The sequence below is a fragment of the Zingiber officinale genome, chromosome 2A, assembly GCF_018446385.1.
Source record: "Zingiber officinale cultivar Zhangliang chromosome 2A, Zo_v1.1, whole genome shotgun sequence".
Lineage (NCBI taxonomy): Eukaryota > Viridiplantae > Streptophyta > Magnoliopsida > Zingiberales > Zingiberaceae > Zingiber > Zingiber officinale.
In genome coordinates, this window is record NC_055988.1 from 65,869,750 (window position 1) to 65,892,406 (window position 22,657).

At 39.1% G+C, this 22,657-nt stretch overlaps 1 protein-coding gene across 1 annotated transcript in view; it reads left to right on the top strand.

Annotated features, from left to right (window-relative positions):
• The first annotated feature begins 421 nt into the window (after positions 1-421).
• The window catches only part of LOC122043684, a 45,443-nt gene continuing 23,207 nt past the window's right edge, over positions 422-22,657 (top strand). The window contains exons 1-4 of the mRNA XM_042604284.1: positions 422-491; positions 13,653-14,383; positions 14,451-14,915; positions 18,012-18,207. Coding sequence (XP_042460218.1) covers positions 422-491; positions 13,653-14,383; positions 14,451-14,915; positions 18,012-18,207 — 1,462 coding nt within the window. The remainder of the gene's footprint in view (positions 492-13,652; positions 14,384-14,450; positions 14,916-18,011; positions 18,208-22,657) is intronic.

A 22,657-nucleotide genomic window follows, 5' to 3' on the forward strand; every position in this document is an offset into this window, starting at 1 on the left:
TAGATAATTGGTGAACCATGATATATTGATACATATCACAATGAAACCGAACCCCTAGAACATCTTCCCAAAGTAACTCTCTCTCTCTCTCTCTCTCTCTTCCCTTTTCTTAATCTTGTTTCCCTTAGTTTGTAGCTTGTAACCAACAATTGTTTAGCTAATTCTCCATGAGAGATCTCTAATGCTTATAACTAGTCTCTGTGGGTTCAACAATCTTTTATATTACTGATAATATAACCATACACTTATGGTTCATAACATGGAGCATCACCCAAAGAAGAACTAGGAAAAGTTAACTAGTTTTGAAGGTTAATTGTTAGAGTTGGCTAGTGGAAGGCATCCTCAAGGTGATGGAAGGCGCCTTTTGGTCCTTTTATGGAAGGTTCCCTCGCGCCTTTTTATGGAAGGTTCCCTCAAGCTGATGGAAGACACCCTCAAGCTGATGGAAGGCACCCTCAAGCTAATGGAAGGCGCCCTCAAGGTGATGGAAGGTGCCCTCGTGCCTTTTCATAAAAGGCACCCTCAAGATGATGGAAGGTGCCATCAAGCTAGTTGGAGGCACCTCTAGTAGCCATTAAGTACCCGTTGGACTGGATAAAAACTCCAATTGATAGAGGATGAACTCTACCTCTTTGAGGTGTTAGATTTTGAGAGATATTCTAAGGTAATCACCTTATGAATTTATTATTTATTTGATAAATATAGATTCACTATTTGAATGAATATTATATGTTTAAATAGTATTAAACTCATTTACTGAATGTCCACAATACAATTCATAGAATGAGAGAATTTATGATTGGATCACAACTTGTGATTATCTCTACATGTGCAATTATGAACGTATTTGAATTTCTCTTATCGTCGAATTGGTACATTCGAAAATCATCAATTCTGTAAGACTAGCATGGGTTATACTCCTTGGTTCATCCAAACAACTATTTCTCAATAGCTGGAGACATTGGAATGTCGAGAGTTAAACATGGATGCTAGTTATGATAACTAGTTCATTGGAGTAACTTGCTGTAAGACTTCATATGGTACTCTACATATATGGATATGTTTGTGAAGTTCTTAGTGTAGCTCAAGTGCAAGTTTCCTTCGACTTGAGGTATACAAGTCATCTTGGTCTTGAAGACTTATACTTTGATATCTTAAGGAAGAATCTCTTGGAGGTGTGGACCTGTGATGATTGGATATAGGTTAAAGTACCTGAAGGTGTTTGGATAGCCCATAGAAAATTCACCCCTCCTTCGAGGAGACGTATACCCTATGCCCACTCATTAGGATTATTACTCAAAGTCTTTGGTCAAAGCATCACATGTTAAAAGTATGAGACTTTTGTACACATGTATGAGTAATTTAAATTCATAGAATGAGGAAGTATTACTTGGGCTAGGTGTGACATAGTCAGCCTAGTGGGAGAAGATACATAGACCATATCATGAATCAAGTGGGTATAAGATGAGTGAGAGGAATGAGGCACACCTCACTGTAGCTATTGAAAGGTTCAGAATTAGTTCTGAGATAAACTATGATTTTCTAGTTAATTGGAGATCATGATGTACTACTAGGTGTCACTCATGATGGTTCCATTATTAAGTAGTTAATATGGGAGGCCAAGATAAACTGGGAACCTATTAGGTCACATGCACTACAAGTCTCCAAAAGATGTAAAATAAGTTAGAGAATAAGATTCTTAAATCAAGAGATAGATATTTGGTCGAACCATATATAAGACAAATATGAAAATATTTGTCAAAACGAAAGCGCGAAGGGCCACATTTCTTATGAAAGAGTTGGACCCTATTTGGTTTAGTCATGAACCAATTTGGTTTATCCTTGAACCGACTTGATTTACTTGTGAACCAAACCATGAGATTAATGAGCTAATTTTTTGTTAAGGCATAATGGGTTGGATTTGGGGTTTTTAATCCAACTCATTAAAGATGACTATATATTAATATGGTTAAGAGAGAATTAATACACAATTCATTATTGGCTTAATTAGGTTTTGGAAACCTAAACTCAATACCTCTCTCTCCCTCCCTCTCTCTTGCCGCCCACCACAACAAGAGGGTCTCCTCTTGTTACTATGAGTCACCCAAAGGAAGAATTCTTCTTCCTCTTTGATCCTTCTCCTTCGCTTGTGGCTAGTATCTTCTGAAGGTGAAACTTGTTCTCTTGGAGTTGTCTTGAAGATCTTGGTGTGGATGTTGATAGAAGCGAGGTTCGATAATGTCGTAAAAGGTTGATGTCCTTCTTATTACAAGTCATCCATAAGGTATATATAGAATAATTATTATTTAATTTCATTTTATTTTATGATCTTGTCTGCATGATTGTATCGTACATGCGTGTGGTGTGTGATGTAATAAATTAGTTTATTTATCGTTAAGTATTTTGTTGTGTATGTTTACGAAATGTATTTTTAGCACATAACACATCGGACATATCTAACAGTGGTATCAGAGTCTGATCGTGCTTTGACATGAATGTAAAATTATTTTACAGTTCATAATTAGTGTTGTAATTAATTTTTTGGATTTTTCTAGAATTATTAAGAATTTTCCATTTTTAGAAGTTTTCTAAATTGTTAAGAAATTTTACTTTTGAAAAGTTTCTCAAATAATTTTTTAAAAAATTAAATTTATAAATATTATTTTAATTTAAAAATTATCATTTCAAGAATTTTTTAGAATTTTAAGAAATATTATATTTTTACAAAATTTCCTAATTTGGTAGGTAAAATTTTAAAATTTTTTAAAAATCCAGATTTGAGATATTCTAAATTAAATTATAGAAATTATATTTTCTAAAATTTTTAGATTTATTAAAATATTTCATTTTTGGAATGTTTCCTAAATTGTTAGGAAATACCAAATTTGGAAAGATTTTGAAAATCATAAAAAATCCATATTTGAATTATTCTTTAATAAATTAAGAAATATTAATTATTTATTCCTAACTTGTCAGGAAATTAATTTTAAAATTTATTTATAAACTAATTAAAGATTCTTAATTAATAGAAAGATTCTAGATGAGATATATTAATTAAAATTTAAAATTAGTTTACTAATTTAATTAGATAAATCTTGATTTATTAAAATCAGATTTATGATATATTTTTATTTTCAAAATAGAATTCTAACATATTTAAACTTATGTTATGTTCATGCCATATTGTATACCATGTAGATGCATTAATTATGATATGATTATATTTTGTCATATGTGCAATATGATTAGATCTTGTCATATGTGTGATGTGTTATGCTATGTTATGCGTGCAATGTGTCATATCACCATCTATGTCATGCATATGATGTGTCATGTCATCATTTATGTCATACATATAATGTTATATAAATATAATATTTGCATGATGTAGATGAGACCAAATCCCTTACATAATATTAAAACATACACCTTTCATTAATATGGTAAGAACCAGAGTTTAAGTTCTTGTTTGAGTTGTTGGCCAAAATCAAGCTCAACTTGAAATTAAATATGTTCAAAGTATAGAGATGCAATCTCATAATTAAGGGGTTGGTTTTAACCTTAAAGCGTTGATTTATTATGCTAAAGTCATGATCAATGTGGATAGAGGTGAAGTTGCGTGATATACATTTGATGTATACTTGTTAATGTGTTAACAACCCAATGTTTATGTGAAAATCAATTAGTTGCTAGCATAATGTGATAGTTGCATATAAGTGATATGCAATCGGTAAACTTGTTACCTATCGCTATAGCCAATAATGACTTATTGGCCAAAGTCAAGGTTGTTCTTATCTATAGTGGATATCAACTCACTTAGAGAAAACCTACCATCTCCTGAATTCAAAATAAGGGTATTTGAATTTGATAAATAAGCGGACTTTTATTATATGTAAATTGTTTACATAAATAAAATAATATCTCTAATACATTCTCATTTTTGTATTTTAAGGTTAATCATTTAATTACGATTTCTGTTAATTTGCGTTCAATTTTAGACTCGAACAGACAGACTAGGCCAAACTTGTTGGACTAGTTTCAAAGTTTGAGAATTGTTCTCAAAGCTAAGAACCTAGCTTATGTCCTTGATGAGCCTCTTCCCACAAGTCTTGACGTCGATGCAACTGTGAACCAATTGTTGGCCCATCATAAACATAAGGATGATTCTATACTTACAAGTTGCATCATGCTAGCCACTTTGACTCCTGAATAATAAAAATAGGATGAGCATTTGGATGTTTATGACATTGTCTATCATTTTTGTGAGTTGTGTGATGAGCAAGCTAGATCTAAACGTTTCAAGGTCTCTAGGCTTCTCTTTTGCTAAAAGATATAGGAGGTTTCATCTGCAGTACAATTTGTACTAAAGATAAATGGCTACATAGAGCATTTAGCATCACTCGATTTTACGATAGAACATGAGTTAAGTATTAACTTAATTCTACATAATTTGCTAAAAAGTCATTCACAATTTATGATGAATTATCGGCTGAACAATTTGGAATTGACCATCCCTGAGATGATTAATATGTTCAAGACTATGGAGCCTTCTGTTAAAGGTGAAAAGAAAACTGTGATGTTAGTAGACTCCTCCAAGAAAGGTCCTAAGAGGAAGCTAAAATATCAACCTAAGGGGAAGAGCAAAAAAGCCAAGATAGTAGAGCTAGTATAAAAGGGCTCATGCCATTATTGTGGCAAGATGGGACACTGGTGAAAAAACTGTAAGTTATATCTTGAGTCCATGAAGAAGAATAAGGCATCTGATGCCCCATCCTCTTCGAATATTTTTGTTATTGATTGTCATGCTATTTCCTTAAACACTTGGATTTTGGATACTGGGTGTGGCTCACGTATATGTAATGACATACAGGGGCTGAGGAATGGTAGAAGACTCGTCAAGGGAGAATCAAGTCTACAAGTTGGGAATGGAGCAAAGGTTGCTACAGTCACCATCATAACATACTTGTTAAAGCTTTCTAGTGGACTTGTCTTAGAACTAGATAATTGTTATTTTGTTCCTACATTAATAAAGACCATTGTTTTTATTTCTTGTTTAAATAGAAAAGGTATCCATTTAACTTTTAGTAACAATTATTGTTATATAACTTTGAATGGCATTCTTTATGACACTAGAACTTTATGAAATGGTATCGACGTGTTAGATATATCTGGTGACATATTCAATATCGAAACGAGCAATAAACGTGCTTGAATAGATAATCAATTAACCTCTTACTCGTGGCATTGTCGCCTTGGCCATATAAGCAAGAAATGCATGTCCAAATTGCAAAAGATTACAATTCACAAATCATTTAAATTAGATACATTTGATACATGTGATTAATGTTTAAAAGGCAAGATGACAAAGTTATCTTTTTCTAGAAAGGGTGAACGAGTTGATGAGTTACTTGGGCTCATGCTTACCAATGTATGTGGACCAATGTCAACTCACGCACTAGGAGGTTATAACTACTTCATTACTTTAATTGATGATTACTCTCATTATGGGTATGTGTATTTAATGAAACACAAGTCTGAAGCCTTTGAAAAGTTTAAGAAATTCAAAAAATAAAGTAGAAAAATAACTTGGTAAAAGTATTAACATACTTCAGTCTAATCAAGATGGTGAGTATTTAAGTCAAGAGTTTTAAGATTATCTAAGGGACAATGGTATATTATCTCAATGGATTCTGCCTTATATGCCACAATATAATGGTGTATCAGAAAGGCATAACCAAACCCTGTTGGACATGGTTAGGTCAATGATGGATTATGCAAATATTCCCAAAACCTTTTGGGGTTATGCACTCATGATAGCCATTTACTTGCTAAATAGAGTTCCGATAAAGGTAATCTCAACTACTCCATATGAGGTATAGACTAGTAAGAACCCCCTCATATTTTATTTGAAGATATGGGGATGTTCTACATATGTGAAGAGGATTGTATTAGACAAGTTGGACGCTAAGTCTGATAAGCGTTTATTTATTGGATACCCCAATTAAACTAAGGGTTACCAATTCTATCACCCCTTGGAACAAAAGGTGTTTATTTTAAGGTATGCTACATTCCTAGAGAAAAGAGTTTTTCTCTTGCAGGAAGCAAGTGGGAGTATAGTTGAACTTGATGAAGTTCAAGAGACTCTAAGAGACACTAATGAGATGCCTAGTCAAGAACTACAACCGATTATGACACAACCTCCTCGTAAATTAGGTCGGAGAAGTAATATTCATAAGAGATATGAATCTCTTATAAGAGAATCGAATGACGTGTTACTCATTAAGGATGAGGAACCCACTGATTATAAAGAAGCTCTGAATAGTTCAGAGAAGGACAAGTGATTTATAGTCATGAATTCAAAAATGGATTCCATGTATGAAAATCAAGTTTGGAATTTGGTGGACCCACCTAAAGTTATTATGCCTATAGGGTGCAAGTGGGCTTTCAAGAAAAAAACTGACATGGATGATAATATAATTTACCTACAAGGCAAGGTTGGTAGCGAAAGGCTATTGTTAAAAGAAAGACATTGACTATGATGAAACCTTCTCATCTGTAGCCATGCTTAAATCCATTTGGGTACTCCTGGATATATCAGCTCATCATGATTATGAGATATGGTAAATTGATGGGAAAATAACTTTCCTTAATGGAAACCTGCTTGAGGATGTATATATAATACAACCTAAAGGTTTCATATCTGTTAACAAGAATAAAGTATGCAAGCTTCAACGGTCCATTTATGCACTAAAGCAAGCATCCAGGAGTCAGAATATTCATTTTGATGAGGTGATCAAAGAGTTTGATTTCTCATAAAATCCAGACGAACTTTATGTGTATCAAAAGGTTAGTAGGAGTGTGATCGTATTCCTAATATTATATGTTGAAGAGATATTACTTATAGAAAATGATGTGTCAGTTCAACAGTCAATGAAAGTTTGGTTATCCACAACATTCTCCATGAAAGACATGGGAGAAGCAACTTACATCCTAGATATGAAGATCTATAGAGATAGATCAAAAAGGTTAGATTTTTCATAGTCGACATATATAGACATAGTGCTAAAATGGTTTAGTATGTTTGAATTCAAGAAAGGTTTCATACCTATGAGGCATGGAATTCACCTTTTGAAGTTTATGTGCCCACGTACAAAAGATGAGAGGATTTACATGGATAAGATACCTTATGTGTTCGCAATAGGGTCTATCATGTATACTATGTTATGTACAAGACCCGATGTATCACATGCTCTGAGTGTTACAAGTAGATACTAGTTAGATCTAAGAATGGATCATTGGGCGGCTGTCAAGACAATCCTTAAGTACTTAAGAAAAACTAAGGATATATTCTTGGTATATGGAGATGGTGATATGATCATACGCGGGTATAGAGATGTCAGTTTCTAGACAGACAAGGATGATTCCAAGTCCTAGTCTAGATTCATATTCATATTAAATGAAGGCATTGTTAGTTGGAAGAGTTCTAAGTGAGACACTGTTATAGATTTTACATGTGAGGCAGAATATATTGCAGCTTCGGAAGCAACAAAGAAAGCAGTTTGGATCAAGAAGTTCGTTACTGAGCTTTGTGCGATTCTATTCACTGTTGAAGCATTACCTGTTTACTATGATAATATTGGAGTCATTGCGCAAGCAAAAGAACTTAGGTCTTATCAGTGATTCAAACACATGATTTGCCGCTATCATCTGATCAGGGAGATCATTCGTAGGAAAGAAATACAACTCGAGAAAATTCCCACTAAAAGGAACCTAGCGGATCCTTTGACAAAGGCTCTACCACAAAGCAAGTTTGAAAGTCACGTCCATACTTATGGTTTAGGACACCATGGCAATTGGCATTAGGTCAAATGAAAGTGCTAGATTTTGAGAGATGTCCTAAGGCAATCGCCTTATGATTTTATTATTTATTTGATAAATATAGATTCACTATTTGAATGAATATTATATGTTTAAATAGTCTTAAACTCATTTACTAAATGTCCACAATATAATTTATAGTATGAGAGAATTTGTGATTGGATCACAACTTGTGATTATCTCAATGTGTGTAATTATGAACGTATTGGAATTTCCCTTGTCGTCAAATTGGTGCATTCAGAAATCATCAATTCTGTAAGATTAGCACGGGTTATACTTCTTGGTTGATCCAAGCAGCTGTTTCTCACTAGTTGGAGACATTAGAATGTCGAGAGCTAAACATGGATGCTAGTTATGATAACTAGTTCATTAGAGTGACTTGTTATAAGACTTCATATGGTTCTCTATATATATGGATATGTATGTGAAGTTCTTACTATAGCTCGAGTACAAGTTTCCTTCTACTTGAGGTATATAAATCATCTTGGTCATGAAGACTTATACTTTAACATCTTAAGAAAGCATCTCTTGGAGGTGTGGACCCAAGATGGTTGGGTATAAGTTAAAGTGTCCGAAGGAGTTTGGATAACCCACAGAGGATTCACCGCTCCTTGCAAGGAGATGTATACCTTATGACCACTCGTTAGGATTATTACTCAAAGTCTTTGGCCAAAGCATTACATGTTAAGAGTATAGGACTCTTGTACATATATTCGAGTGATTTGAATCCGTAGAACGAGGAAATATTACTTGGGCTAGTTGTGACATAGTCAGCCTAGTGGAGGTAGATACATAGGCCATGTTTTGAACCAAGTGGGTATAAGATGAGTGAAAGGAATGAGACATGACTCACTGTAGCTACTGAAGGATTTAGAATTAGTTATGAGATCAACTATAATTTTTCAGTAATTGGGGATCATAATGTACTACTAGATGTAACAACCCGAATTTCCTCGTTTAGAGTTCTAATTGTGGTTTAAAAATATTTGAAAATATGATAGAAATATTCTAGAGATTTTTAGAAATTTTTAGAGTATTTTTATGTAATTTTTGGAGGTCGTTTGATATTTTTACTAAACGAAAGAAGTTTCGACAAAAATAATGTCCAAGCCGAGATTTGAACCCATGAACCTCAGCTGACCCGAACCTTAAGCGAATCCGGCTGACCAAGTGCCCAAGCAGGCGTTGCTGATCAAATAGAGGTCGGAATTGTATTTAAGTAGTAGAAGTTAATAATAGAAAATAATTAAGCATAAAAAGGTTCGGCTGAGGACTCGAACCCAGGAGCTCCAGCCGACCTGAATCTTAAGCGGAGCGCAATAGCCAAGTGCTCAAGCGGATGTTTCTATATAAAAAGGGAAGCGAAATATACTTAAGCAATAGTTAGATAACAGAATGCCCTAGTTATAAAAAGAGGACTTAATTTTCCCGAGACCTAATTCCTCTCTTCCCTTCTCTCGCGCGGCGTTCCTCTTCTCAGGCTGAAACGAAGAAGACATAGGGCATTGTTTTCCGACGGCCGGCCAAGGTTCATCCGAAGGTCTCCTCACATCCTCACGGTTCTCTCGGCAAGGAGCACACGTAGGCGCAAGAGGAGGCCGGAAAGCTCGAGCTAACCGGAAACCCTAGAGCTGCCTTTTTCGGTTGTGAGTCCAAGAAGCAAGGTAAGTTGCTTCTCACCTACGGTAGTAGTGGTTTTCGGATCTTGTTCCTTCATGTTTTTGAATTATGTCATGTAAGTCATTGATAAGGGTTTGCTGCTGATCCTGTCTGAAAAGCTGGACACGACGGAGATTTGGAAGAAAGCAACCCACCGTGCTGATGAAGAGTAAAGTCTGCCGAATACCAATCCGAGAAACCCAAAGCGGATCGGGAAAAAGTAGAGTCACTAGAGGCTTTCCTCGTATGAAGACCTGATGACGAAGAAAGAAACCAGATATGAAGAGAAGAAACCCAGATCCAAAGCTTCCAAGACTTCCTGCGCACAAGAGACCAACCAGCACTATCGTCAGTGACCTAAGACCGGGGTGGGAATCCCTGGCTAGGCCCTCCGACGCTCAAGTCAGTGATCTCTCTCGGTGTGGAAGAAAAAGGAGGAAGAAGATGAACAGTAGCTGCAAATTAGGGTTATGAATGTGTGCAATGATATGAACTTGTGAACTTACCTTGCCAACAGAGAGGATTCCCCCTTTTATACCACTTCATATAACCTCCGTAGTCATGAAGTGGACCCCGGTTTGTTAGAGTTTGTTATGAGATGACGTCATCTGTGTACTTGTCGTGAATTACTTGTTAAGGAATCTTTTTTGTACCCCAGATGTACCTTCTTTGTCGTTTAGCACCTTCAAAATAATATACAAATACATTTCCCGCCAAAATATATTTTCTGTCATATATTTACATATTATAAATATCTCTATCATTTCACCCCTTCTGCTGTAATTAATTCCATCTACCAGTATTCCTTATATCTGTTGAAGTCAATATATTCTCTGAAGTGTTTTTCTGGTTAATTGACCGGTCTTGGCTCTCTTTTTAGGAGGTATATTTTGGTCAATATAGACTTATCTCTTATATGCCGGTTGATATTAACCTAGATCTGCTTAGGAGGCATGTCTTGTCCGATATTAGCCTAGCTCCGGGCCAGCGATATATCTCGGCCGATATTAGCCTAGCTCTGCTTAGGAAGTATGTCTTTGCCGATATTAGCCTAGTTCTGCCCCAGTGGTGTGTCGATATTAACCTAGCTCTGTATAGGAAGTATGTCTCATTCGGCCTTAGCCTAACTCCATCCCAACGGTGTGTCCCGGCGGATAGTAGCCTAGTTTTATCTAGGAGGCATGTCTTAGCCGATATTAACCTAACTCCATCCCAGCTATATGTCCCGACCGATATTAACCTAGATCTGCTTAGGAGGCATATCTCGGCCTATATTAGACTAACTCCATCCCAGCTATATGTCCCGGCCGATATTAACCTAGATCTGCTTAGGAGGCATATCTCGGCCGATATTAGCCTAACTCCATCCTAGCAGTATATCCCGGCCGATATTAGCCTAGCTCCGCTTAGGAAATATGTCTCGGCCGATATTAGCCTAACTCCATCCTAGCAGTATATCCCGGCCGATATTAGCCTAGATCTGCCTAGGAAGTATATCTTTCGGCCGATATTAGCCTATCTCCTTCCTGAAGGTATGTCCCGGCCGATATTACCCTACCTTCATCATGGAGGCATGTCCCGACCGATATTATCCTATCTTTTTTGCTTTTCTTTCTTCCTTTTCTTTCCTCATCGGGAGACCCACAAAACCTAACCCATATCACTAGCCTTCCCTTCAAGTCTAGTCGAAGGAGGTGTAGACGACTGACTAGACATAAGTATGGTCCTGTCTTTTCCTACCCGTGACTCTGCTCCAGATTTTGAAATGACCTCACAGATTTTGTGTACCACTGTCTTAATAAATTAAGTATAGCAATACTGTGAGCCTTTTTCTCCTTTAAATAGGGCTACAACCTTCTCTTCACCCACAACCCTTCTCAGTTCTTTTCCTTCCTTGCCACCTTTTATTGCTAAGGCCATGGCCGTGGATCCTCCTTTTTTGGGGCAACTTTTGTTGGACAAGGTGAGATCTATATATGAGTTTATTGGGATTTTTGCTCCGGCTACTTCAGGGGTTCAAGGGATCATCTTAAGAGAGGAAGCTTCACAGTTCAGATCTTCTATCCAAAGATGCAGGTGCTCTGAAGGACTCAAGAAACTTCAGAGAAATTTTTACTACTTATAGAGGGGCAGCCAAATGACCCATGGGTGTTGTGTGAAGGGCACAACACATGTTACCCTTGGGCTAAGATTGGTTGCTCCACTTGCTGAGCTCATACGGCTTGAGAGGGGAAGTGGTTTTTACATTTATTTTTCCATTATGGAATGAATCAATGTTTCCCCATCTCATCGCCCTTGAGCTTTTGTCTTTTGTTGCTTTCTTCGTCCAGGGCAAAATATTGCCTCTTATGTGCCTTGGCAAGCTCGGACGATGTGGGCTGGTTCCATCTCTGCTCCATGGTAAGTTTGAATCCAGTGGGATTGAAATTTTCTAAGTGCTCTAAGAGTTTATGCTTGTAATATTTGTTATCCATTTGAGGTTTGCTGTTCCTGGGGGAAATGTAATGCTATATATTTGATCAGATTCTAAGTGTAAAAACAAACTTTTGTATCTAATCAAAGGATTCTATCGAATCCTTCTATTATTTACAATGTGGTGTTGTGTTCATCATTCCTTCATGTATCCTATGTGTCATTTATCATAGCTAAGGCTATCTTAACTGTTAGTACAGTTTGATATTATAACCAATGTTATACCAACTGATGTTGTCTTATTGACTGAAGTCAATATCATACTTATCTAGCATAACCACAATTTCCCCCGTCAATATAAATTTATTTCGACAAACACTAAGTCGTGTTTTATAAGGATAATTTAAAAATTTGTTATTCTCCTAAATTTCTATCCTTAAAATGTTTTTGTCTATAGCCTGGGTTTGGTCAAAAAGCTCAGTCCTTTCTATTTTATTATGCCCAGTCGGTCACGTCTTCTTTCGAGGTTTCTGAACTGGTGATTGGCTCTCCTTCGGGTGAGAGAATGTTCGAGGCACTACCAACCCCATCGCGATCCGATTCGTCACATCTGATATAAATGTCCCTCTTTTTTATGATGACCTGACACATACCTTTTCTAATCACCACGTCACATAGGCCTTTTGCCTTTCTATTGCGATCCTCAGCGTCTGCTGAGCTACCAACGTCCTAATTTGATAACCGTCGTGCGTTTTTCAAATCCTAAACCCTTCGTCTCCTTTTTTAAACCTTGTCCTTCCTTTTTTCTTCTCTAGAGATCTTTTCCTGTTGCTACCTTCGACCAGACCTTGAGCTCACCGTTTCTCGACGATCCTCTTTCTTGGCTCCAGTAAGTAATCTATTGTTTCCCTAGCCTATACCTTTGTTCATGGCTGAGGAAGCAATCGCTCCTTGGTATGTCCATATGTCTTCTATCTTTGATAAGAATGCTAGATTATCCATCCGTCATCAATATGAAATTCCTAAGGAATATAGAATCATAATCCCAACACCGAATGATCAACCTCATCATCCCCCTGATAACTGCGTGACTTTTTTCAGGGATCAGTTGATAGGGGACTTAAGATTCCCCATTCCTCCTTTCTTGATTGAGATAAGTCAGTATTTTGATATTCCTTTGCAGCAGTTTGCCCCTAATGCATTTCGTTATCTATGTGGTACTTACATGTTGTTTCGTCTACGAGATATTCCTCCTACTCCTCAAAATTTCTTCATGTTTTTCTATCCCAAGTACTCGGAACCTGGTATCTTCTTATTCCAGTCGCACACTAAAATAGTCCTTTTTGGAGATATGCCATCGTCTCTCAAAGCCTAGAAATCTCGTTTTTTCTTTTTTAAAATTTCCGAGGCCTATCCCTTGGTCTCATGCTTGGAAATCTTTCTTGCCTCCTCTGCCTGACGTTAGAGAGTTTCATCTTCTTCCCTCTTTTCCTGTTTATTGTGAGAAATTATTAGGTCACCGACTCTCGATCCCAAAATGGTTGAAGGTCGAGCTTCTATACCTATTTGGTTTAAGCCCCGTCAAACCTGATACCCACATTTCCTTAGGTAACATCTTGTTCTTTTCTTCTCGCTTTTAACTGCTTAAACTATTTTTCTTTTCTATACAGTGGAGAGTTTTTATGATGCTCTGATTGACGAAGAAATACGTGTGGAAGAAGACTTACTTCGCGCCAAGGAGGCCGAATTTCTGGCAGCTATCGCCCCTCCACCCTCAATTGAAGTGCCGACTTCCTTAGCCGAAGTACCTAGCTCGTCAGGGGCTCGTGAGGTTCCTGAAGGTTCTCCTGAGGATCCTGCTGTAGAGATCATTCCCCATCCTATACCCACTGTTACCTCTCCAGTGGTTGCTGCTGTCTCCTCATCTACCTCTCTTCCTTTAATTGAGCTCACGTCTCCTGGTAGCTCGGGTAAATTGATAGCTGAAGTCTCTGCAGGCAAGCGTCCAGGACGCAAACTAACCAGGGCTCCTCCCTCAAAAAGGAGGCTCATTCTTCCTGCTGACGAGTTGGTTTCAGAAGGCTTTGCTTTGGGTAGCTTTCCTTCTGATGAGCCGATGCTGGCGGAGCTCTATCCTTCTCTTAACTTTCCTGCCTCGCCTTTCTCTAGTGCCAGCGCCTCTGGAGATGTTTCTTTTACTTTTCCCTTATCCATACCAACTTCGGGGTCTTTGCCTTCCTCGCCTTCCTCTTACTTAGTCTTTGCTCCCCCCTATATTTTTACTTCTTCCTTCTCGGTCGGTTCTTCTGCCATTCCTGTTCTTCCTATATTATTAGGGGGTTCTTTTGCCAGCTCTTGGGATGAAGTTCGTCCCCTTTTTGAAGAGCTTTCTATTGCTGAGGCGATCGATCGCTTCTCTCACAAGGAGAATCAAGTATGCTTATTAACGCCTATTTTTTATTCCTCAACTATTATCTTATGACTTTTTATTACATTTCCAGCGATGGCTAGAAAATATGGGTATCTCTCGACTACTGCACAACCTATATACTGAGAACCAGAGGTTGAGATCGGAGAATGACAAGCTAAAGCAAGAGGTTGTTGAATTGTCTTCTACTGCGTTTTCTGCTGCCGCCAAGAAACAGTTCGAAGTACAAATTGAAAACCTTCAGGCAAAATTTAAATCAGTTATGGACCTCAATCAAGAATTGACTTCCAAGCTTGGAGAGCTAAAGGCTAATTATGAAGCGGAATTGACTGAGAAGCTCAAAACCTTACAGCTGAAAGAGGATGAGGTAGCCTCTTTGACCACCTCCCTTGATTCGGCTAAAGCTGAGGCTTCTGCCAAAGAAGATGAATTAAAAACCTCTCAGATGGCGTTGCTAGTCTACAAAGGGGGAGAGGATGTTCGTTATAAGGAGCGAGCCACAACCATGATTGAATCTCCCGAGTTCAACAGACCGATGGTGAGGTCCATTCTATCCGCTTTTACCGCAGGAGCTCAAGGGGCGATTCAGCAATTAAAAGAAGAGCATTATTTATCTCGCGATCCTCCTCCTAATTTCTTAAACAAACGTAAACTAATTGAAAACAAACCTCCTGATCTGTACCCCAAGCTGACTCTAACTTAGGTTCGAGTTATTGCGATTCAGTACTGATAAGCTCATGTGACTTTGATTACTCCTCTTGGGTTGTAAATTTTACTCTTTCTCAGGATAAATATCTGTTTTCTATAAATGTATCTAATGTTATTTGGTTTATCATAACGCGAGATTTCCTTGTGAGTCTTTTCTTAATGATCGACCGGTATATATTAAGATTGATAAATACCGCCCGATATTTTATAGCTCAGTTACATCTCGCCCGAGATAACACGGCTTCGTCATGCTATCCTTGATATTGGTCGATTTGTTTTGCTCGACCGGTTTACCCTTGTATCCTCATATGTCTTTTTTCCGCATAGTAATTCAGTCTCACTGGGTTTTATCATAACATATATTATTTGCCTTACTATAATAAGCCTTTGGTCAATATATTTTGAACGATCTTTAGTTCGGCCGGTTTGTCAAAACCGCCCGATTTTCATCTACGGATTTTGTCTATTAACTACTATCCGACGCTTGACTTCCATTTTATTAACTACTATCCGACGCTTGACTTCCATTTTATTTTATCCACACCTCAAACTTATAGTTTATCGTGCTAATTTCTATCTGTCCTTGTCAGGGTTTCCTAAGAATACTTCTGAGGAAACTCACACCTGTTTCCGAGGTAGCTTTTTTTAACTTCACTTTTTTCTCCTGATTTTATTCTTTAATATTAGCACCTTTTTCCCCCTTTTGCTGTTTCATCTTAAGGGTTTTAGCACAAGGCAAAAAGAAAGATAAGGGCTTACAAGGTTTTCTCTTGTTTTTCTCCATCTTTCGTCTTCTTCCTTGATTCCTTTTTCTGTGATTGCTTCTCCCTATGGCGGTTTCTTCTCCTGCGTGGTTTCTCTCATGCTCTTCTGACCTCACAGATACAGAAGAAGTGGATTTACAGGTGACTTATGGTTTTCCTTCCTATATCACTCGTCCTGCTTCTCATGAGGGTCCACATCTTCCCCCCCTAAGATGTATTTCCATATTCAGGGACCAAGTCTTACAAGGTTTTAGATTTCCCCTTCATCCTTTTTTCTTCAATGTCAGCCGTTATTTTGATATCCCGCTAAACCAACTCGTCCCTCAATCTTTTTCTATCATAATGGGTTTCATTGGGGTATCGAAACTGTTGGATTTCCCCTTGTCTCCCCGTCTTTTTCATCACTTCTTCATTTCTCGCCGAGTAGATGTGGGCGTTTTCAAGTTTCAGTCTCGTCCCAAGGCCATTCTATTTAACCGCATTCCTCCTCAAGGCGAATGGTATCGTAAATTTTTCTACATGCGTCTCCCTTCTCCCCCCCCCCGTTTCCTATCCAATGGATACATTATTTACCTCCACTTCCGGACAGCCATGATCTTCTTAACGATCCCTCTGTTGCTTCTGCTTTATCTAAACTGCGAGGAGCGAAATTCAGTTTGCCACATTTAATTGAAGAGGGCTTAATGTTTCCCTTCGGGATAGGCAACATTAACACTCCTTTGGATAGTTCCTTTGGTGAGTATAATTATTTTACTTCGCCTTTGCTGATTAGTATATCTTTATAATAATGATGTTTATCCTCTGTTTTTTAGCCGATGCCATTCTTCCGGCTTTTATGTACAGGAATTCTGCTATGACCAAGTCCTTTATCAATAATCTTGGAGAAAAATGGTTGTTGGCTCGCCAATCCGATCCTAATCCCTCTACTTTGGGCTTGCTTTCCGAAGAAGAACGACGAGCAGAGGGTGTCGCACTCATGGAAGAGGAAGAAGAAGAGCCTTTTGTTACTTTAGTAAAAAAGCCAAATCTCACCAAGAATTCTCCCTTTGGCGATTTCTTTGGTACTTTTGTGCAAGCTCCTCTTGTTCCGGCGCCTATTTCTTTTGAGAGAGGTAAGGCACCGATGACTCCCACCAATATCATCTCCAATCCTGCTCTTCGGATGATGAGGCCCGGTCTACTTATCTCTTCTTCTTCTATTGTTTCAGCTCCTCCTGCTTCTGCCTCTGAGATGGCCGTTATCCCTCCTGTGCCTTCTACATCCTTGGCATTGGCCTTGCCTCCCTTGGCTTATAGGCCTCGAGCAAAACGAACACCTTGCCGGAGATCTTCTCCCAGTGTCAGCCCTTCAGCCGTCAGTGTTTCCACAATTGCAACAACCCCTCCTACACTGCTACCTTCTATTCCATCTAGTTCCTACCCTGCTCCTCCTGCTTCTACTATCCCTTTTCCTTCCATTGCCTCCTCTTCTACTCCGTCTCCGGCTTCCTCTAATCCCCCTCCTTTATTTAAAGTGGCTGCGGGCTTACCTTCTCAATTGGGACAGCCTTCTAGTCCTCCTGGTTATGGCACTTTGCAACTGCAAGGTTTATTGGCCGAATCTTGGATGCAGGGTTATGAACAACTACGAGGCCTTAGTCTCCCACATCGAGCGGATCGCCATAGTCGTCAGGCAGTGGCTGTAAGTATTCCCAGTTATGTGTTATTAGCTTTGTAACTTCATCTTTAACTTACATTATCCTCTTATTTAGTTTCTCGCCACAAGTCTACATATCGATCAACTACTTACAACTAAAGATCATGAGAACAATAAGTTGAAAGCTCAACTAGAGACATTGAAGGCTGCTTCGCCTTCTTCTAGTAGTGATATGGCTCAGTTGCAAGAGAAGGTGGCCTCGCAAAATCAACAATTGGGAACCTTGAAGCAAGAATTGGAGGAATGTCAACAACTGTTGAAAGACAAAGAGCTTGCTAGGAGGACGTTAGAATTACAGGTGGAGAGGTTACACTCTGGTCTTCGACTAGAGATTGCTTTGAAAGAGAAAGCTCTTTCAGATGCTTCTCAAAAAAGCCTTATTTTAGAGAAATTAGAGAAGCTCCATAATGACTGTCTTTATGACCAAGCTCAGGACTTAGCCTCTTATGATTTCACTCTCCTACAGGAACAAGAGCAAAGGAAAGCTCAAGAGATTGAATTGTCATCGCTTCAAAAGGAATTGGAGCAGCTTAAATCAGAGAAGAACGCTCTGGAAGATCAGAACGCCAAGCTACAAGCTGATTTTCAAAGTTACAAGGAGCAAGAGAAGAACCGGTGGAAGGAATGGCGTCAGGCTTATTTGAAGTCTTCAGCCTTTGCACGTGAATTTGTTCGTAGGATAGTAGGTGCTCTAAACCATTCTGTATCGGGAGTTCTTCAACAATTAAGAGAGGGTGGTTATTTACCCCAAGAACCTCCCCTTTCTTTCATAAATCGCCGCAGGCTTAATGAAGAGCTGCCCGCGGATTTAAAAGGCCCCTTTCCGAATGTTTAAAGAAATTATTTATAAAAGACTTGTACTATAGGAGCTACTAATGAAAAAACAAGTATAATTAAAGCTTGTGTAATTAAGTACTTGCAGTGTATAAGAAAATTTTGATACTTACTTGCTTCTTCATCATACTGATTTGAGAATATCCCGTCTGAAATATTTTTGATTTGTTGAGTATAAGCTTTATGCGAGAATTCCTGGTTTGTCTTGTGAAGTTAAACCCTGTCCCGATGAATTCTCCTGCGGACCACATCTGGTATATTTCATAATTCCAAAAGAATGCATAATTTCAAGTGATCTCTGGATAGAAAGCTGTGTAAGATTCCTGAGTTCCGAGCTGAATGTATTATTCCAGGCAAATTTTAAATAAAGACTTATAAATGGACAGGCCTCCAAATGAATAATGCATCATATGTATAGCATCCCTTTTGAATTCCAGCCTCAGGTCCACGTAATCTCGGTTGATTAGGTCTTGAAATCATAAGATCGCTTACTTGTGATTTGTGATGATTTAGAAGACCCGTTCGAGTTGCAGACAATTTTACTCAGAGATAGTTTAGAGTCTCCGGTTCCTCCTATAAAGACCCGACCAAGTTACTTCATAGAATTTCCCAATCGATTTTTTTCTCTGAAATAGTTTAGAGTCTCCGGTTCCTCCTATGAAGACCCGACCGAGTTACTTCATAGAATTTCCCGATCGACTTTTTCTCTGGAACAGTTTAGAGTCTCTGGTTCCTCCTTTGATGACCCGACCGGGTTACTTCATAGAATTTCCCGATCGACTTTTTCTCTTGAACAGTTTAGAGTCTCCGGTTCCTCCTATGAAGACCCGACCGAGTTACTTCATAGAATTTCCCGATCGACTTTTTCTCTGGAACAGTTTAGAGTCTCCGGTTCCTCCTATGAAGACCCGACTGGGTTACTTCATAGAATTTCTCGATCGACATTTTCTCTGGAACAGTTTAGAGTCTCCGGTTCCTCCTATGAAGACCCAACCGAGTTACTTCATAGAATTTACCGATCGACTTTTTCTTTGGAACAGTTTAGAGTCTCTGGTTCCTCCTATGAAGACCCGACCGAGTTACTTCATAGAATTTCCCGATCGACTTTTTCTCTGGAACAGTTTAGAGTCTCCTGTTTCTCCCATGAAGACCCGACTGAGTTACTTCATAGAATTTCCCGATCGACTTTTTCTCTGGAACAGTTTAGAGTCTCCGGTTCCTCCTATGACGACCCGACCGGGTTACTTCATAGAATTTCCGGATCAACTTTTTCTCTGGAATAATTTAGAGTCTCCGGTTCCTCCTATGAAGACCCGACCGAGTTACTTCATAGAATTTCCCGATCGACTTTTTCTCTAGAACAGTTTAGAGCCTCCGGTTCCTCCTATGAAGACCCGACCGAGTTACTTCATAGAATTTCCCGATCGACTTTTTCTCTGGAACAGTTTAGAGTCTCCTGTTCCTCCGATGAAGACCCGACCGAGTTACTTCATAGAATTTCCCGATCGACTTTTTCTTTGGAACAGTTTAGAGTCTCCGGTTCCTCCTATGAAGATACGACCGAATTACTTCATAGAATTTCCAGATCGACTTTTTCACTAGAACAATTTAGAGTCTCCGATTCCTCCTATGAAGACCCGACCGAGTTACTTCATAGAATTTCCCGATCGACGTTTTCTTTGGAACTGTTTAGAGTCTCCGGTTCCTCCTATGAAGACCCGACTGAGTTACTTCATAGAATTTCCCGGTCGACTTTTTCTCTGGAACAGTTTAGAATCTCCGGTTCCTCCTATGAAGACCCGACCGAGTTACTTCATAGAATTTCCCGATCGACTTTTTCTTTGGAACATTTTAGAGTCTCCGGTTCCTCCTATGAAGACCCGACCGAGTTACTTCATAGAATTTCCCTATCGACTTTTTCTCTAGAACAGTTTAGAGTCTCCGGTTCCTCCTATGAAGACCCGACCGAGTTACTTCATAGAATTTACTAATCGACTTTTTCTCTGGAACAGTTTAGAGTCTCCGGTTCCTCCTATGAAGACCAGACCAGGTTACTTCATAGAATTTCCCGATCGACTTTTTCTCTGGAACAGTTTAGAGTCTCCGGTTCATCCTATAAAGACCCAACCGAGTTACTTCATAGTATTTCCCGATCGACTTTTTCTTTTGAACAGTTTAGAGTCTCTGGTTCCTCCTATGAAGACCCGACCGAGTTACTTCATAGAATTTCCCGATCGACATTTTCTCTGGAACAGTTTAGAGTCTCCGGTTCCTCCTATGAAGACCCGACCGAGTTACTTCATAGAATTTCCCGATCGACTTTTTCTCTGGAATAGTTTAGAGTCTCCGGTTCCTCCTATGAAGACCCGACCGGGTTACTTCATAGAATTTCCCGATCGACTTTTTCTCTGGAACAGTTTAGAGTCTCCGGTTCCTCCTATGAAGAACCGAACGAGTTACTTCATAGAATTTCCCGATCGACTTTTTCTCTGGAACAGTTTAGAGTCTCCGGTTCCTCCTATGAAGACCCGACCGAGTTACTTCATAGAATTTCCCGATCGACTTTTTCTTTGGAACAGTTTAGAGTCTCCGGTTCCTCCTATGAAGACCCGACCGAGTTACTTCATAGAATTTCCCGATCGACTTTTTCTCTGGAACAGTTTAGAGTCTCCTGTTCCTCCTATGAAGACCCGACCGAGTTACTTCATAGAATTTCCCGATCGACTTTTGCTCTGGAATAGTTTAGAGTCTCCGGTTCCTCCTATGAAGACCCGACCGAGTTACTTCATAGAATTTCCCGATCGACTTTTTCTCTGGAACAGTTTAGAGTCTCCGGTTCCTCCTATGAAGACCCGACCGAGTTACTTCATAGAATTTCCCGATCGACTTTTTCTCTGGAACAGTTTAGAGTCTCCGGTTCCTCCTATGAAGACCCAACCGAGTTACTTCATAGAATTTTCCGATCGACTTTTTCTTTGGAACATTTTAGAGTCTCCGGTTCCTCCTATGAAGACCCGACCGAGTTACTTCATAGAATTTTTCCGATCGACTTTTTCTCTAGAACAGTTTAGAGTCTCCGGTTCCTCCTATGAAGACCCGACCGAGTTACTTCATAGAATTTCCCGATCGTCTTTTTCTCTGGAACAGTTTAGAGTCTCCGGTTCCTCCTATGAAGACCCGACCGAGTTACTTCATAGAATTTCCCGATCGACTTTTTCTCTGGAACAGTTTAGAGTCTCCGGTTCCTCCTATGAAGACCCGACCGAGTTACTTCATAGAATTTCCCGATCGACTTTTTCTCTGGAACAGTTTAGAGTCTCCGGTTCCTCCTATGAAGACCCGACCGAGTTACTTCATAGAATTTCCCGATCGACTTTTGCTCTGGAATAGTTTAGAGTCTCCGGTTCCTCCTATGAAGACCCGACCGAGTTACTTCATAGAATTTCCCGATCGACTTTTTTGGACTGTTTAGAGTCTCCGGTTCCTCCTATGAAGACCCGACCGAGTCGACTGCCTTTTCTCTGAAGCAGTTTAGAGTCTCGGTTCCTCCTATGAAGACCGACCGAGTTACTTCATAGAATTTCCCGATCGACTTTTTCTTTGGAACATTTTAGAGTCTCCGGTTCCTCCTATGAAGACCCGACCGAGTTACTTCATAGAATTTCCCTATCGTCTTTTTCTCTAGAACAGTTTAGAGTCTCCGGTTTCCTCCTATGAAGACCCGACCGAGTTACTTCATAGAATTTCCTAATCAACTTTTTCTCTGGAACAGTTTAGAGTCTCCGGTTCCTCCTATGAAGACCCGACCGGGTTACTTCATAGAATTTCCCGATAGACTTTTTCTCTTGAACAGTTTAGAGTCTCCGGTTCATCCTATAAAGACCCAACCGAGTTACTTCATAGAATTTCCCGATCGACTTTTTCTTTTGAACAGTTTAGAGTCTCTGGTTCCTCCTATGAAGACCCGACCGAGTTACTTCATAGAATTTCCCGATCGACTTTTTCTCTGGAACAGTTTAGAGTCTCCGGTTCCTCCTATGAAGACTCGACCGAGTTACTTCATAGAATTTCCCGATCGACTTTTTCTCTGGAACAGTTTAGATTCTCCGGTTCCTCCTATGAAGACCCGACCAGGTTACTTCATAGAATTTCCCGATCGACTTTTTCTCTGGAACAGTTTAGAGTCTCCGGTTCCTCCTATGAAGACCCGACCGAGTTACTTCATAGAATTTCCCGATCGACTTTTTCTCTGGAACAGTTTAGAGTCTCCGGTTCCTC